The sequence below is a fragment of the Bos indicus genome, chromosome 15 (assembly GCF_029378745.1).
Source record: "Bos indicus isolate NIAB-ARS_2022 breed Sahiwal x Tharparkar chromosome 15, NIAB-ARS_B.indTharparkar_mat_pri_1.0, whole genome shotgun sequence".
Classification (NCBI taxonomy): Eukaryota; Metazoa; Chordata; class Mammalia; order Artiodactyla; family Bovidae; genus Bos; species Bos indicus.
This window is the reverse complement of record NC_091774.1, coordinates 43303671-43322062: the sequence shown is the minus strand read 5'-3', so window position 1 is coordinate 43322062 and position 18392 is coordinate 43303671. Positions and strand designations below refer to the sequence as shown.

Here is an 18392-nt window from a genome sequence, read left to right as displayed (position 1 = left end):
TGCTGTCAGCACCTATAGATTTACTGTGTGAAATGTTAGCTATTCTTGAACAATCCTGAAGTGTTTTGGCCTGTAGTAATGTGTAGTCTTGCTGAAATAAAATTTTGGATCACACATCTTTGAGGCTGACATATGGGAAGAAAATACAAGCCTAGTAAGTGTGAGCCTAAAAGCTATACTTAGAAGCTAGGATCCTAACAACTGGTCATTTTCTGCTCCTGATTTCATCCTCCAGAATCCTGAGAGAGCAGGTAGAGAGGTGCGCTGGTGCCAGAGGGTGATTGTCTGAGAAGGCATGCTTGGCCAGGTTTACTGACACCGTTTAGCATTTTCAATAATGGAGGTCTAGATTTACTGAGAATCACAGTTAGGGTGTGTGTGTGTGTGTTAAAAGGAAGAGATACCAGCTCTTATAAGGAAAAGCACCAGCATTTATATCAGATTTAATCTTATCTAGGGTTACATGATAAAAAAAGGCCATAGACGGAAAAACTGGACTGAACGCTGGTTTGTATTAAAACCCAACATAATTTCTTATTATGTGAGCGAGGATCTGAAAGATAAGAAAGGAGACATTCTCTTGGATGAGAACTGCTGTGTGGAGGTAAGAGTCAATGGTTACCTCTTTCCAGTGCTGCCGCCTGCTGTTCAAGTAGTTTATCTTCCTTCTTCTAGACTCTAGAGCCTTAAAAATAATCTTAAAATTCACATTTCTAAAATAATATAGGCATACAGTAACTATAGTTTCTGAACCAAAAAATTACAGATACCTGACAACATTTTTTTCTAATGTGAATTTATTTTCTGTCTTGTATTCGAGAATAAAGTATAGGGATTAAATCTCATTTATTTGTATATTTAAGGAATCATTTCTTGAGTAAAATGGAGTCATAAATAAGAAAGCCAAAAAAAAATCAGTAAGACAGCGTTTGAAATCACGAGTGTATCTGAGCACCTGGGCCTTTTTTGAGTGTAATAAATAAACCAAAAGAACATGTCTTTGAATAACTGGTATGACTTTCAGAACACTTTATCACTGCTAATTCTGTAAATAGGTGAAGTCCTCAAGAACATAATGTTTTGAATTTTTAATTTATATCTGAATTATTACCACATCTGTATTTGTTGAAGAACATTTAAAATACCTAAGATCTCATTCATAAATGATAATGTGTCTTGATGGATGAAATGGTATGTATTAATAGTAAGGGTGTGCCGTGCCCAGTAAGGGGTTTTCTTAGAGTCAGCTAAACATGGAGACTCACAGGATTATGATGGACGGTGCCAGTCTGCTTATAAGGATATAGGACAAGAACCACAGCTTGCTGGCAACAACACCCCTGGTGCCAGGAAGGGAGAGACACACATGCAGGGTGTGGGAGTCACCCTGGGTGTCTATACCTGTTGGAACAGTTCCATGGGCATATTTTCCAGGATTCCTGAGAGAGACGTGTTCAGGTAGAAGGTGCAGTGTACAAGGGTTGCTGTGCTCAGGAAAGGCCATCGCGTGGCCCATCAAGTGGTGTTGGTTCTCCCAGTCTAGATGTCGTATATGAATCTGGGGTGGTTTTTACCTTAAGTATTGTTGCCTAGAGGGCAGCATAAATAAACCAGTAATATTCATTTATAGGTACTTCTTGTATAAGTAATTAAGTTTGAATTTAAATACTTGAAAGTAAAATTTGAAAGACTAATTTTGCTTTCTGTCCTAGTCCTTGCCTGACAAAGATGGAAAGAAATGCCTTTTTCTCATAAAATGTTTCGATAAGACCTTTGAAATCAGTGCTTCAGATAAGAAGAAGAAACAAGAGTGGATTCAGGGTAAGATAATTTTTATTACTTGTCATGGTATAACTTAAGAGCACTTTCTGTTTTTCATTAACAGTCCCTTGGACGGCAAGGAGATCAAACCAGTCAATCCTAAAGGAAATTAACCTTGAGTATTCATTGGAAGGACTGGTGCTGAAGCTGAAGCTCCAGTACTTTCATGACTGATGCAAACAGCCAACTCATTGGAAAAGACCTTGATGCTGGGAAAGATTGAGGGCAGGAGGAGAAGGGGGCAACAGAGGATGAGATGGTTGGATGGCATCACTGACTCAATGGACATGAGTTTGAGCAAACTCTGGGTGATGGTGAAGGACAGGGATACCTGGCATACTGCAGTCCATGGGATCTCAAAGACTTGGACACGACTGAGTGACTGAACAACAACAGAGATGCTCGGCATTGTTCTCCATTGCCTATAGTTATTTCTGTGTGAAGCCCAGTAGCTAAAAGAAAAACAAGCTGAGAGGAGTTCCCAAAATTTTCATCAGGTTCATTTGCCTGGTGAACTTGTGGGAAAAGTACAAACTGGACCTTCTCCGTTTTATTTATTTACTCTTACTGTTTCGAGAATATGAAATTTCCCCCTTTAAGGACCATGAAGAATTTTAAAGTGGCCATTTTGAGTATTTAGAAATATGTAAAACAAAAGAGGGGTTGTGCAATAGGTTTTGAATACTTCAAGTAATTTTCAAGATTTGTTACTTTCACAGGAAATCACTAGTTTCAGATATCTTGAGAATGAAAACTCATGATTTAATAACTTTTAAACTAAAATATCACTCCAGCATTAGTAAAGGTTAAAGTGAGATTTTCTCTTTAATCATGAAAGGGGATTCTCAGTGTTATATTCTTGAATCTAGGTAAAATTGTTTATTGAGAATTGTGGTCATTTTGATGTAGCTTGAGAGTTTGAGGCAAGTGTACATGGGTCTGGATCCTCTCTCCTGGGTCACTAGGAATTCTGGAGCAGCTTTCTTCTCTGGAATGGGGCTAATGATAGTACCTACCGCTCAGAGTTGTGAGGGTTAATAATGAGATAGTGAAGATACAGTTGCACATTTTTAAAATGACACGTCGTTGCAGGATTGTTTGTGATAGATTTATAAACACATGTCCACTGATCGGGGCGTGGTTGAGTAGATGATGGCAGCCGCACACTGGAGGACTGATCAGTACTGTGCAGTGTGTGCTGATACGAAAGCTCTCCAGGGGAAGTAAGAGGACAGACTCAAGCTCTGAGGACAGTGTTACGCCGCCACCATGTCCGTGGAAGGTGGAAGGTGTATATATATGTTTATTTGTATTTGCTTTTAAAGTATCTCAAGAAAGATGCACAGAAACAGTTGGTGTTAGTTGGTAGTGGAGTGAAGAGCTCAGTGCTTGGGAATAGGAGTAGGACGGACATTTCATCTCTGTCCTTTCAGGCTTTTGAATTTGAACAGTGTGAAAGTACTGGCTGTTTATTTATTTTTGATTTTATTTTTAATTGGAGGATAATTGCTTTATAATGTTGCATTGGTTTCTTCTGTACAATGATGTGAATCAGCTATAAGTACACATTTATCCCCTCCTTCTGGAGCCTCCCTTTCACCACCCCCACCCTGTACTACCTATTTAGATAATGGAAACAATCAGGAAAGAAGTCAGATTTCATACAAAACTTAGATAATGTGTGTAAAGAGTGTATGTATATATATACACACATATATTTATATATAGCAAATATTCAATATATGGTATTGGCTGTTACCACCTTGGGAAGGGAGTATATAGGGAGATGGTTTCATAAGGCATAGATGAGGGGCAGACTACCTACAGTTCAGTCGCTCAGTCCTATCTGACTCTTTGCAACTCCATGGACTGCAGCACGCCAGGCCTCCATGTCCATCACCAACTCCCAGAGCTTGCTCAAACTCATGTCCATTGAGTTGGTGACGCCATCCAACCATCTCATCTTCTGACATCCCCTTCTCCTCCTGCCTTCAATCTTTTCCAGCATCAGGGTCTTTTCCAGTGAGTCAGTTCTTCGCATCAGGTGGTCAAAGTGTATTGGAGCTTCCGTTTCAGTGTCAGTCCTTCCAATGAATATTCAGGACTGATTTCCTTTAGGACGGACTACTTACAGCAGGTAGCAAATCAGATACCAGGAATTTTGAATCTCAGCCCTTGTGATGTCTTATTCTTATTTGGCCTTTTGGGAAGTTAAGTAAGGAAGTTGCAAGTGTTGGGAGTTCCTCAAGTGCATGTTATGTTCCCAAATCAAGTCTATTTAAGCACAGATAGGCAGTTATGGGACTTTGGAGCTGGAAGGGACTCAAGAGATCATCTCTCTCTGGTTAGAGGTGAGAAACCCATGTGTAAGTGGTTCTGTGACTGGCTCACGGTCACAACACTGCTCAGTGGCAGGATCAGCATTACCCTGGGTTTCCGATTTTCTTCCCACTATGCCATTCAGGTTAGGCTCACGGAGAATAAAAGGTATTTCCCATCTTTTCTCTCATGCCTTTCACAGCCATCCATTCTACCATCCATCTCCTGAAGCTGGGCAGCCCCCCACCACACAAAGAAGCCCGCCAGCGTCGGAAGGAGCTGCGGAAGAAGCTGCTGGCCGAGCAGGAGGAGCTGGAGCGACAGATGAAGGAGCTGCAGATAGCAAACGAAAACAAACAGCAGGAGCTGGAGGCCGTGAGGAAGGTGAGAGTGGGCGCTGGGCTGGGGGCGGGCTCCCGTTTCTCTGTAGGAACCTCTGTGATCTTGCTTATGAGCTTCAGTTCTACCGGGACTAGGTTAACAGTGACTGTAGGGAGATGATTTGGTGAACTGAGCTTCCAGGAAGTGTATCTAGACCATTGAGTGAGACACTGTTTTCCCAGCCCTTGAAGAGTATGAGGGTCTCAGGACAACAGGGATATTTCATTGACCAGAAAAGAACATTTGTAAGAACAGTAAGCACAGTTGAATTCGTTCAGTGAAAGATGAGAAGTTTCTCCTGAGGATGTCAGGGTCACTTTTGGTGAATGGATAGGATCCATTGCCTTTTTAGGTTTTCCCTTTAGCTCCCATCTTCACTCATGAGGATCTTGGAAGACGCTTAGTATTAGAATTGTGGATTTTACTTATTGTTTGGAGTCAAAGATACAGTCTGGACACCACCACCAGCCCCTCTTCCGCCCCCAACTCCCTCTTCAGATGCCAGTCCTGAGTCCAGGTTATTACCTGTGCTTCTGAGCAACTGGCCGTAAGTCAGAGGTTCCCACAGCCCCTTCTCTTGTGCTGTGCTGTGCTTAGTCACTCAGTCACGTCTGACTCTTTGTGACCCCGTGCTCTGTAGCCTGCCAGTCTCCACTGTCTGTGGGGATTCTCCAGGTAAGAATACCTGAGTGGGTTTCCATGCCTGCTTCCAGGGGATCTTCCCAACCCAGGGATCAAACCCAGGTCTCCTTCTTTGCAGGTGGATTCTTTACCAGCTGAGCTACCAGGGAAGTGCCCCCGCCCCCACCAACTTAGGTTTGATTAATTTGCTAGAACAGCTTACGTAACTTGGAGAAATGTTTTCCATACTAGTCACTGGTTTCTTACAAAAGACTGTAACTCAGGAATAGACACATGCATAGGGCAGCATGTGGGGAAAGGGCACGGAGCTTCCATGCCCTCTCCAGGCGTATCACTCTCCCCAAGTCTTCCTATGTTTACTAACCTGGAAACTTTTTGAACCCTGTGCTTTTGGGTTGTTATGGAAGATTCATTACACGGGCATGATTGATTACATCATTGGACATTGGTGATTGACTCAACCCCCAGCCCCTCTCCTTTCCTCAGAGGTCAGACTGAAAGTTCCAACCCTCTAATCACATGGTAGGTTTCATTGGCAACCGGCCCCTATCCATTGTTTTCTTAAAGTCACTTTATTATCACTCTCAACACTTAGGAAATTCCAAGACTTTGGGGAGATCCGTGCCAGAAACTGGAACGAAGACCAAGTATTATGTATTTCTTACTGTAAATCGCAATATCATGGTATAGGTTTATGAGTTTTTACAGGTGCCTAGATTCTTGAAACCATCACAGACAGAATTTAGAACAATGCCAGTGCCCCACAGAATTCCCTCATGCTGCCTCTTGTATTCAGACTCTCCCCTTACCCCTGGCCCCTGGAAACCACTGATCTGTTTTCTGTTCCTGTATTCTTTCCAAATTATCATATAAACAGAATCATAGAGTATGTACGTTTTCAGTATGTGGGTTCTTTCATTTAGCATCCTGCATTTGAGATTCATCCATCTGGGACCCTTTTAAACTCGTCGACTTTTAACTCAACCTCCAGGAGCATGTAGCTCCCTGTTCTGTGCTACGTGAATGCGTACCCAGAGTTGGTCAGACCTCAGCTGACCTCGACCACCTTGCCACATCCTAGTTCTACCGAATCATTAAAGCAGCTGATTTGAGGTTTGATGGGTAAATATTGGAAAGCAGTTATTATGGATCCTTTAATAATTATTAAATTTCTTTTCTTGTCAAAAAAAAATTCTCCAGTTTTTCACTGAAGCATTTTTATAAAAATACTACTTAGATGAATATTTGAATCACCTGGAATGAGATTACATTTTGTGAGACTTGATACAAGGCCTCATTTAATTCAGAAGGAGGAATAAGAAACTATGGTAGGCTGTTTTTTTGTGTGTTTTCTTTTTGGCTGCACTGTGCAGCTTGTAGGATTTTAGTTCCTTGACCAAGGATTGAACCTGGGCCCTTGGCACTGAGAGTGTGGGGTCCTAACCACTGGACTGCCAGGAAATTCCCTGGTATTTTTCTTTAACAAATTAACAGATTTCTTTTTTTCCTCCCAGATTTCTTTAAAGTGTTACTCAAGTAATTTTATTAAAAGACTTAATTTTTTTTAGAGATGTTTTAGGTTCACAGTAAAACTAAGAGGAAGGTGCACAGGTTTCGTACATACCTCCAGTGTCAATATATACATGTCCTCACCCAGAATCAACGTCCCCAACCAGAGTGGCACATTTATTTCAGTTGATGAGTCTACACTGACACCCCTAGTCACCTAAAGTCCATAGTTTATCTTAGGGTCCACTCTTGGTGTATGTTCTGTGGGTTCAGACAAATGTATAACAACATGTATCTACATTATAAATACCATTCAGAGTATTTTTTTCACTTATATTGCCTTAAAAATCCTTTGTGTTCCACCTACTTATCCCCCCAACCCCAGCACATATATAATCATTTGTATGAGTAATAAAATCATATGGTTCAAAAATTTTAAAAGATAAAAAGGGATTCAGTGAAAAAATTTCCTTCTACTGTCTCTTCCCTCTGCTTGGTTCCTATGCCTTGCCTAAGACAACTATTATTTTCATTTCTTATGTATCTTTCTAGATTCATATAATGTATATTCTAGAGAATATGAATATACATTCTTATTTAACCATTTTTAAACACAAAAAGTACATATTTATGATTCTGTGTCTAGTTTATATATATATATATTTTTTTCTGTATCAGTGTAGTATAAAGAGCTTTCTCATTCTTTCTGATAGCTATAAAATATTCTATTATTTGACTATATTATTATTTAACTAGTTCCTCCTGTTGATGAACTTGTGGGTGGTTTTAGTCTTTTGTTTTAATAAGCAGTGCTGCAGGGAATTATTTTGTACTATGTCATTTTATAAATGTCCATACATGTCTAAAGGGCTTCCCTGGTGGCTCAGACAGTAAAAAACCCGCTTGCTATGCAGGAGACCTGGCTTCAGTCTTTGGGTCAGAAAGATCTGGAGAAAGGACTAGCTACCCACTCCAGTATTGCCTGGAGAATTCCGTGGACGGAGGAGCCTGGCGAGCTATAGTCCATGGGGTTGCAAAGAGTCAGACACGACTGAGTGACTAACACTTACTTATACATGTCTGATGTATCTGTAGAATGAATTCTTAGAGGTGGGATTGCTGGATCAGAGTGTATATACATCTATAATTATGACATACAGGCGGATGGAACAGCCACCATGTCAAATACTGCTGTTCACTGTGTCAGACAAACAAGTGTTCTAGAATTTCCCAGTTAACTACTCCAGCCCAGAAATATCACACTTCGCTCTATTTATTTACGGTATTCTGGTCAGAACTAGTCACATGTTTCTGAAGTTGGTTGTCAGTCTTACCGGTGTTCCCTTGTGTAAGATGAGTCATTTTTCTCTTGTCACTTTCGGCATTTTCTGTCTTTGGTTTTCCACAGTTTTACTATGGTAAATATGTGTGCATGATATGATGTATGTGTTACACTCTTAGTGTTTATCTTACTGTCTTGGATGGGTGTATTAATGTTTTCCATCAAACTGGGAAAGTTTTCAGTCATTATTTCTCCCAATATTTTTCTACTCCTTCTCTTTTTTCCTCTCCTTCAGATATTCCCATTTTGTGAATGTTGGTGTGTTCAGTGGTGTCTCACATTTAATGAGTGTCTCACATTTCTCTGAGGCTATTTTCTGTTCTGTTCTTCAGATTGGATGATTTCTATCAGTCTGTCTTTGATAGATTCTTCTTGTATTGGTGAGACCCTCTAGTGAATTTTTTAGTTCAGTTATTGTAGTTTTCAAGTGCAGAATTTCTGTTTGCTTCTTTTTATAATTTCTGTCTCTTTATTGACGTTGTCTATTTGAGGGGATATCATCATATCATCTATAATTTCCGTAAATAAGGTTTCCTTAGTTCTTTGAACATATAATAACTTCTTTGAAGTCTTTGCTAAATCCAGAGCCTGGGCTCCTTCAAAGGTAGTTGCTATTACTTGCTTTTTTCCAGTGTATCAGTCACACTCTTTCTCGACATATCTCATAATTTTTGTTGAAAACTGGGTGTTTTAGATGATATTTGTAAGCCCTCTCGATGTGGCTTCCGCCCTTCTCCCAAGGACTTCCTGTTGTTTGCTCATTTATTTGCATGGTGACTTGGCCGGACTATTAGAGTGAAGTCCATCTTCCTCATGATATGCAGCCTCTGACTGTCCGTCCTCTGTCAAGGCACAGCCTTGGGTATGGGTACAGTGTCCTGGAGTAACCAGGGTGTCAACAGAGCTTTTTTTTTTTTTTTCTGTATTATTTAAAAAAAAATAATTTGTAAAGGTTACGCTGCATTTATCGTTGTTACAGAATACTGGCTCTCTTCCCCACGCTGTATGACGCATCCTGGAGCCTGTCTTACCCAGCGGTCTGTGTCTCGCACTCCTCCCTCCTGTACCCGGCCCCTCCCCTTCTCTCCTCACTGGTAACCACTGGTTTATTCTCTGTATCTGTGAGTCTGCTGCTTTTTTGTTATATTCACTAGTTCGTTGTATGTTTCCGATTCCACCCATAAGTGATATCATACAGTATATCTTTCTCTGTCTGACCCACTTCACTTGGCATAACACCCTCCAAGTCCGTACACGTTGCTGCAGATGGCAACGTTTTGCTATTTTTTATGGCTTAGTAGTAGTCCATTGTATATTTGTAACACCGCAGCTTCTTTATTCATTCATCTGTTGATAAGACACTTAGATTGCTCCCATATCTTGACAATAATAAATAATGATGCTATGAACATTGGGATGCATATATCTTCAAATTAGCGTTTTTGTCTTGAAACTTCCTACCTCGTCACCCAGGGGCGGAATTGCTGGGTCATGTGGTAGTTTAGTTTTTAGTCTTTTTGAGACCACTCCATAATGTTTTCAACAGTGGCTGCACCAATTTACATTCCCACCAACAGTGTGCAGGGTTTAGCTTTTTTTTTCCCCTAAATCTTTTATTTATTTACTTGTTATTTCCGGCTGCACTGGGTCTTTGTTGCCGTGTAAGGGCTTTTCTCTAGTTGTGACGTGTGGGCTTCTCATCGTGGCGGCCTCTCTTGTTGCGGAACACGGGCTCTAGCACAAGGGCTCGGTGGTCATGACACGCGGGCTTGGTTGCCCTGCGGCATGTGGGATCTTCCCAGGCCAGGGATTGAACCTATATCCTCTGCATTGGCAGGTGAATTCCTAACCACTGGGCCACCAGGGAAGGCCTGTTTGGTTTTTTTTAATGTTAAGTTGTATGAGCTGTTTATATATGTTGGATATTAGTCCCCTTATTGGTCATATTATTTGCAAATATTTTCTCCCATTCAGTAGGTTGTCTTTTCATTTTCTTGATGGTTTCCTTTGCTGTGCATAAGCTTTAAAGTCTAATTAGGTCCCATTTGTTTTTGCTTGTATTGCTTTTCCTTTAGAAGACAGATTGAAAAAATACTGCTGTAATTTATGTCAAAGAGTGTTCTGCCTGTGTTTTCCTGCAGGAGTTTGGTAGTATCTGGTCTCACATTTAGGTCTTTAATCCGTTTTGAGTTTACTTTTATATGTGGCAGCAGGGTTCCGTCTCCACCTCTGATCTCTCTGTTAAGTTGGCTGCCTCAGTTGGCGTCACATTCTCAGGTGTTCATCTCACAGGTTTATCTGTTGTTTTCAACAATGCCCTGGGGCCTAACTTGCCCCATAGTCTGATATTTAAATTCTGGCCCACGTTTGATCTTTGAGGCCTGACTTTGAAACTTGTTCCTAATACATGGGAGCTCTTTGCTGTCTTCCCCTGTTTCCCCTGTGAGACTTTTAGCTGGCCTGTGATTTAGTTTGTTGATCTTGTTGACTGAAAAAAACACACAACCTACAAGTTGAGAGTTATGTTTTATCTGGTGCCTTTTACTGAGGACTCTTGCCTGGGAGAAAGCTTCTCAGCTATGAGGAGCTATTTCAAAGAGATAGGCGGAGAGCCAGGATTTATAGGAGTTTTTGTTGGAAAACAAACAAAACCGTGTGGTTAGTGCTTATCACAAGAAAACAGATATTTCAAGTTAATGATTTTAGTGCTTTTCTATATATAGGAAGATACAGATTTTAGCTCATTAAAATGATTTTGTAGGTATGCATTTTAACTCTCGAGGGCCAGCGTCCTGTTTCTCTCCACCCTGAATTTCCCTCATGGGTCATTGTTGGGATGGCTGCAGTGGCTGATGGCTTGATAGCAGACTTCATCCTTTGTTTATTGGAATAGCAGACAACTTTTTTTTTGTCTGCATCCTCCTGTGGGATACCATATCCTTAGACTGGAAACTGAGAGGGAGCCTTGTGGGCTTGGTTCCATGGCCACGGGTAGAGCCTCCTTCTACTGCCAACGCAAGGGTAGGGTGGAGAGGAGGCCGTGATGCGGTTCAGATGCCATAGACTTTCACAGTTCTTGCTGAGATTCAGTTGATTTTCTTGGATAAATGTTCTCTGTTTGCTGTATGCTCTCAGGATAATTCCCAGAGACTTTAAATGATTGCTTTCGGTTTTTCCCTTCTTTCACTAGAGAACCACCCTTTGGGAAGTTGGGCTTCCCTGGTGATTCAGACAGTAAAGAGTCTGCCTGCAATGCAGGAGACCCAGGTTCCATCCTGGATTGGGAAGATCCTCTGGAGAAGGGAATGTCTACCCACTCCAGTATGCTTGCTTGGAGAGTTCCATGAACAGAGGAGCCTACAGTTCATGGGGCTGCAAAGAGCCGGACATGACTGAGCGGCTAACATAACAACAGCAAAGTTTTTAAGGAACAGTGTTAAGATGACAGAACTGCAGTGAGCGCAAGAAATAGATTGGAACTTCACAGATGCATTTGCAAATGAATTTAATGACGACACTAAAATTTTCTTTGCAAAATGTTACAGCTTACTAGGAGTCATTCGTTTATCCAATTTGTTTTGTATGTTGACTGGGAAAATTGTTGGACTGGAATTGCAGTGGATCTACAGGGTTTATTCTGTCTTTATTGAACATTGAGAATGACTGGCTTCCCCTATAATGTTTAAATGTGACCCTTTCTCTCCAAATGCACTTCCACTGTAACGGTCCCTGCTTTTCTATGAATGGTTTTCGGGTAGAAACTGGAAGAAGCAGCATCTCGGGCAGCAGAAGAAGAAAAGAAGCGCCTTCAGACTCAAGTGGAGCTCCAGGCCAGGTTCAGCACGGAGCTGGAGCGGGAGAAGCTTGTAAGTACCGCACTCCCTGGGGTGCTGCTGCTTTAACTTGAAAAGCCCACCCCGATCCCGTCCTGGTCAGCAGAAGGACAGAGGCCAACCTGTGTGGATGGAGGGGCAGGAGCCCGCCTGGCTTGGTGAAGGGGGAAGACCTGGGAGGCTAGAGTGAGATCATCTTGCCAGCTGTCTCTGCTGCTGACTCACGGTGGGCTGGCTGTTGGGGAGGTTTTGTGTTTGTTATTAACTCATTATTAGTTTATTGAGCACTCTGTGTGTGCCAGGTATCATGCCAAGGATGTAAAGGTAAATCTTGCTCTCAAGACCTCCAATACAAATTTATGGAATGGGTTGATAAGTGCTGTGGGGAGGGGGACTCCACGTCCTGGTTTGCCTGGGACAGTCCCCACCATCCTGGTATAATTATTGCTAGCATCCCTTTCATCCTTCAGAGTTTTGGCTTGGAAAAAAGTAAGCACAGGTTCCATGATATTTCCCCTCTGTCGTGAGCAAGAGTGGGGGTTCTGAAGTCATGAGAATACGTGAATGCTGGTCTACAGGTTCCATGATATTTCCCCTCTATCGTGAGCAGGAGTGGGGGTTCTGAAGTCATGAGAATATGTGAATGCTGGTCTGTGACTCTTGGCAGCTCTGACTCATCTTAGGGGTTCTCATCCCCACGGTCCAGTTGCTTCAGGCAGTGAGCTGGTTAACTGGAACACAGGTCTCCTCACATTGGGTTACAGTGTGTGGGAGACGGCTGGGCCCATGGCCCTGCTAAATACGTGCTGTGACATTTCCTTCAGCAACTTTCTGTTGCTTAGACTTGAAGTGGATGTGTGTGTGTTGTGAAAGGAAGGCACCCGAGATCTGAGGGGGTGCTGCACCACAGCCAGATCTGGGTTCGTGTCCTCTGCTCTTGCTTATGAGTATTAGTTTCTCTTCTTCAAATTAGGGGGATGTCACATGATCTCTCATGACCCCTGTGAGGATGAAGTAAGCTAATGCAAGTGAAAATACAAACTGCAGAGACATGTGCTAATATGTTTGATATTACATTTATGATGTCCTTGTCTTAACTTTTAAGGCAGAGATTCAAGGCTCTTTAATCCAGAATGGAGAAACCATAAATGTGTTAGAATGCTAATTAGATGCTTGAGGGTCCCCCAGGTTTGGAGGTGCCCTAGGGAGGGAGAAAGTAGAGGGTGCTAGGCAGCCAGGTAAGTGCAGGAGACCATCTTTCCTTTCCCCCTTATTTTAACCTTTTGGGTGTTCTGAGTGGGAAAGGTTCATTCCTTTTAGATGGATGTGGCTTTAAGACAGAAATGAATTTAAAGAGAAATTATACGGGGAAGTATTTTTTTCTTGAGTTTGAAATGCAGGGTGGAAGGGATGAGAAATACACCAGGGCAGGAGAACAGCCTTTGGGTGTAGTCTGTGTGCCTGGACTCTTAAACTGTGGTCTTGCGGATGGGTGTGGTACTCTTGCTTCCTCCATCATCAAGGAGTGAAGGACAGGGCCCTGCCCAACCTGAAGTGCTGTGGCTGTGGCTGTGGCCTCGCTCAGGGTGGTGTTGGAGCAAGAGGCTTTCCCGAGGGCGAAGTCGGCCTGGTTTAAACATGATTTTTATACCCTCAGATCAGGCAGCAGATGGAAGAACAGGTTGCCCAGAAATCCTCTGAACTGGAGCAGTATTTGCAGCGGGTCCGGGAGCTGGAAGACATGTACCTAAAGCTGCAGGAGGCTCTCGAGGATGAGAGACAGGCTCGGCAAGATGAAGAGACTGTGCGGAAGCTACAGGCCAGGTGCGGATCAACTCATCCTCTGCTCTTTGTGTGCCCTGCCTGGGCTCATACACTTTCTAGGAAGCACTGACTCTGCTGGAGAGGGAAGAGTCTCTGCCAGATGGGAGGGACCCTGGAGGCTTATCTGGCTGGGCTCTTTATTCCCCATCTCCCCCGGGAAACCCTTGCTTCTGTGGCTAATGACAGGCCGTGTATCTATTTCAGAGTAGTCAGATGGATGTGTTTGGTGCGGTTCCCTTAGTCAGATTCTAGAATGTCCGTGGAGCCAGCATCAGCCCTGATGAGAATCTGGTTTCTTCCACATGTTCCAGACCTGAGAAGGCCCTCGTGTGGAGGCAGGGGCCTGTTAGGCCAGAGCTGCAGCCACTTTGGGGGACAGTGAGGAACTGAGCAGTTTCCATTTGGTCTTTCAGGATTGGTGACATTCCTTACATAATTCTTAGTTTCAGAAATTCTTGAAACAGATTTTTTTTTCCCCCTTAGACCTTTTAAAGTCAGGTTTACTATGTATGATGGTCGTGATCTTGGATGAGAACTCTCACTTTTGACTCAGTAGGAGGGACGAAATTGAATGAAGACCCCAAAGAGCAAATGTCAGCTGCCATCTCCCAGTTTCTAACTTGCTTCCCCATTAGCTGTCCTTGAGATGTCGCGTCAGGGGTTGCAGCACTAACCACCGTTGCCCCGTAGCCGCAGCTGATTAGTGCAGGCACACCTCACGCCATTGTAGGAGCGGGTGTGGGATGAGCTGGGATAGATTTTCCATGGCTGCATCCACACGTGGAGCTGCAAGAGGTGTTTGTTTAATCTTCAGGTAGGAAGAGAGAAAGAAAGGCTTGTTACGCACGTTGCCAAAAATGACTTCAAAAACAAATTAGGTGTTGAAATGTTTGATTCTGTTAAGGAAAAATTATCTTCTAATAGAAGATCGAATGCTTTACACATCGCTTGGAACATACGGGTCCCACAAGTGCGTGTTCATCGTGGTGTTAGCCAGGGTCTAGGGACCTTCACCCGCTTGCCGTTGGGCAGTGGCAGTGGCACTGTACAGTTGTGATCTTAGCACACCGTCCGCTGCATGGGAAGGTTTGGTCCCGTGCGACTTCCGAAGAGAGACGTTCTAGGGACGTTAGGTATTTTTGACCCGCGTCATTTGTGATGTGTTGAGTTTATAGGTTGCCCTTGTGTAGAGAATTCACAGATGAGATGCAATATGTATTTACTTCTCTGAAGCTGTGAGGGAGATTAATTATGACATGGCAGAGATCAGATCATAAAGGGAACCAGGTAACTCTAGAAATTTATTAAAGTATTAGTTACTTCATGTTTATAGAATGATGTTTTGAATAAGACAGTTTTGGATAATGGCAGTAATTTTTAATCAATAGTAAATATCAGAATCATTTACATAAAGCTTTGAAAAATGCACGTGTAAGGACTGTTCCAGATTTACGGTATCAAAATATCTGTGGATAGGAGCCCAGGCATGAGTATTTTATTTAAAAAGTTCTGGCTAGGGAATTCCCTGGGCTTCCATGATGGCGCAGTGGTAAAGAATCCGCCTGCCAAAGCAAGAGATTCAGATTTGATCCCTGGTCCAGGAAGATGCACCTGGAGAAAGAAATGGCAATGCACTCCCCAATTCTTGCCTGGAAAACCCCATGGACAAAGGAGCCCCGGGGGCTCTAGTGCCTGGGGTCACAAAGAGTCAGACACGACTTAGTGACTGAACAGCAAGGGAATTTCCTGGTGATCCAGTGGTTAGGACTCTGCGCTTCCACTGCAGGGGGCACAAGTTTGATCCTTGGTCAGGGAAGTAAGATCTTGCATGTCTCATGGCATGGCCAAAAAAAGAAAAAGCTCTGACTAATTATTTTGTACACTCTAATCTCAGTAAATGGAAAAATGGTTTCAACTTGGTAAATGGAAATATAACTACTACATACAGCTCTGTACCAATAAGCTAAAATTACTACACAAAAACTAACTACTTTTTCTTGGTGTTTAAAGGCCATTTTAGGCATTTTACTATTCTGTTTTTAACTTCGATTTTGGAACTTGAAAGGGACAGACCTACGCCCTCTAGTGGTCTTTTTTTTTTTTTTTTTTTTTTTAGTGGTCATTTTTTAAAGTGTGGTGAGTCCATATCTTTTCCAAAGTCACTAGAGGCTGGGCCTGATTCAGAGGGACATTTTGTCAGACTGACCAAGAGGGCTTTCTCCTTGCTCCCACTCTTCAGGGTACCCTTTGTGGGTAAAAGGTCAAAGGAAATCATCATGGAGTTGGGATAGAAACGTTTAAGTCTAGCACTAATGAACTGAAAAGCTGAAAAAACTTCAATTTTAATGGAAAAACAAAAAACCCTAAACAAGAAGACCCAGGTGGCTCAAGTCAAAGTTCCTGTATTTAAACGACTCGCGATTAAAAAGTACCTCTGGGGAAACTTAAGACACTGACAGAGGAGGGCCCGTCCACTGGAAGAACAGCGAGGTGCCAAATGTTCCGAGAGTGCCTTGCTGTTGCTCAGAGCTGGGACAGAGGTCAACTGAAAAGCCCTCTGTATACACCCTGCAGCTAAGCTTATGTTTCATGACTGAGCACACACGCACCTCAGTGAGCTGTAACGTAATCTTCGCTGGGGGTGTGTATCCAGGGCTTTGTAGTTGACCTCTGTCCTAGCTCTGAGCAACAGCAAGGCACTCTCGGAACATTTGGCATCTCGCTGTTCTTCCAGTGGACGGGCCCTCCTCTGTCAGTGTCTTAAGTTTCCCCAGAGGTACTTTTAATCGCGAATCGTTTAAATACAAGGACTTTGACTTGAACCATCTGGGTCTTCTCGTTTTGGGTTTTTCCATTAAAATTGAAGTGGTGTTGCTGTTTTTTAATGTGTAATCCTTAAGGTTATCTAGCCTCTTCTGAGTGGAACTCAGAAGGAAACTGTTCATTTACCATTTGGACAGCTCAATTATTGGAAACTTCTTGAGACTGAGCCATAGGCTGCCCCATTATAACTTCCACCCACTGAATTTTTATGTTTGTAAGGCCTGGGAGCACACTTTGGTCAGGTCTGTATCCCCAGCAACAGGTGCATTGTCTGGCACATGGTAAGTACCCACGGAATCTTTTTTGAATGGGTGGATCCAAGTTCTACTCTTGGGGCCATATGGAACAGCAGTCCACACAGTAATAGATGGCCCCGGACTGAGGATCTGGGTTTGATTCCCAGCCATTGTACTGTCTAGTCGTGTAATTTTTAGACAAGTTACTTCACGACTTTCAGCCTTCAGTTCCTTATCTGTAATAAGCTCATAGGGTTGTTGTGAAGGCTGAAGAGGGTGGTGCTTGCAGAGTTTAATGTCTGGATTTGATAGTCATCGGAATTTGTTGGTTTCTGTTCCTTTATATCTCATTTGCAGATGGAGAAGAAATGTAATGTATAGAATATCAAAATAAGCATTCAAAAAAGATGTTGACAGGCTGGAATGCTGGTTTTAGAGCAAGAAGATAATTTAAAGTATCAACAGAGCAAGTACAGGATCCAGGAGACTTGGCTTAAAAGCAATTCATTTGAAAAGGTTCAGGGTTTTACTTCTCTGATGTAATTGATTGCCAAAAAACCTCATATACTCATATACTCTCAGGCAGTCTTCATGAGCATTCAGAGCAAATGAGCTAATAGTCCCATCATAACAATATGAGCTGACATTTATTCAATACTAACAATGCGGTAGGCATGGTTCTAAGAACCACCTACATTATCACATCTAGTGGATCAGCAAACCTTTGATGGTGGGAGTAGTTCCTAGTGGGGCTACCCAGGTGGCGCTGGTGGTATAGAATCTGCCTGCTATTGTAAGAGATGCAAGAGATTTGGGTTCATTTCCTGGGTTGGGAAGATCCCCTGGAGTAGGAAATGGCAACCTACTCCAGTATTCTTCCCTGGAAAAACCCATGTCCAGGGGAGCCTGGCGGGCTGCAGTCTATGGGGTTGCAAAGAGTCAGACATGACTGAACATACACAAACACACACACGCACGTAGTTCCTATTCCTTTTTCATAAATGAAGAAATTGAGGTACAGAGAGGTTCGTCTTTAGTCAGGAGTCCTATTTGCAAACCAAAAAAACCCAACTTGGGTTAGCTAAAGCAATCAAAGTGTTTTTTTGGAAGGTTCTTGAGAAATTCACCAATTCCTCAGAAAGGCAGGTGGCCAGGCCCTGAACACAGGCAGGAACCAAGGGAGGCTGAGCAGACCAAACAAGGCCATGGGACAAGCCCAGGGAGGATGTCACTGATGCAGATGTTGGCACCATGGGTTTGTCAGTCAGTTGTCCCCATTGCTTCTGCCATCACTCAACACTGCATGTTGCTACCACCAGCAAGATAAACTCTCCACTGTCTCTGCTCTCGTGAGTCAGTGGTTTCACGAAGTTCTAGGAGTGACAGCTGCTTAGCCAAGCCCAGCTTCCACTGCACCCCAGCTTGCCGGGGCAGAAGGGCAGGGGCTGTGACTTCTGTGTTGGGAGACGGACCCCGTTTTTCATCAAGACATTCCTGGACACGTGAAGGGGATTCAGTGCTGGGCAGCCTCACCTTCTGCAATATCCCTTGCCCTCCAGACTTTGACCACCAGGATGAAGAAACAGATCTTCCAGTCTCGTTCACTGGTGTATCTCCCATGTCTAGGAAAGCACATGGATGGTGTATAGCATACACACTCTG

General features: G+C 43.0%; 1 protein-coding gene across 4 annotated transcripts in view; it reads left to right on the top strand.

The window, feature by feature from the left end:
• SWAP70 (switching B cell complex subunit SWAP70) overlaps positions 1 to 18392 on the top strand; it is a 150975-nt gene that overhangs the window by 128547 nt on the left and 4036 nt on the right. For 3 of the 4 annotated variants that reach the window (XM_019975353.2, XM_070803689.1, XM_019975352.2), the window contains 5 exons: positions 458 to 604; positions 1713 to 1821; positions 4343 to 4524; positions 11773 to 11880; positions 13505 to 13671. In XM_019975353.2, the coding sequence (XP_019830912.1) occupies positions 458 to 604; positions 1713 to 1821; positions 4343 to 4524; positions 11773 to 11880; positions 13505 to 13671 (713 nt within the window). The remainder of the gene's footprint in view (positions 1 to 457; positions 605 to 1712; positions 1822 to 4342; positions 4525 to 11772; positions 11881 to 13504; positions 13672 to 18392) is intronic. The other variant, XM_070803690.1, reaches the window with a different exon arrangement.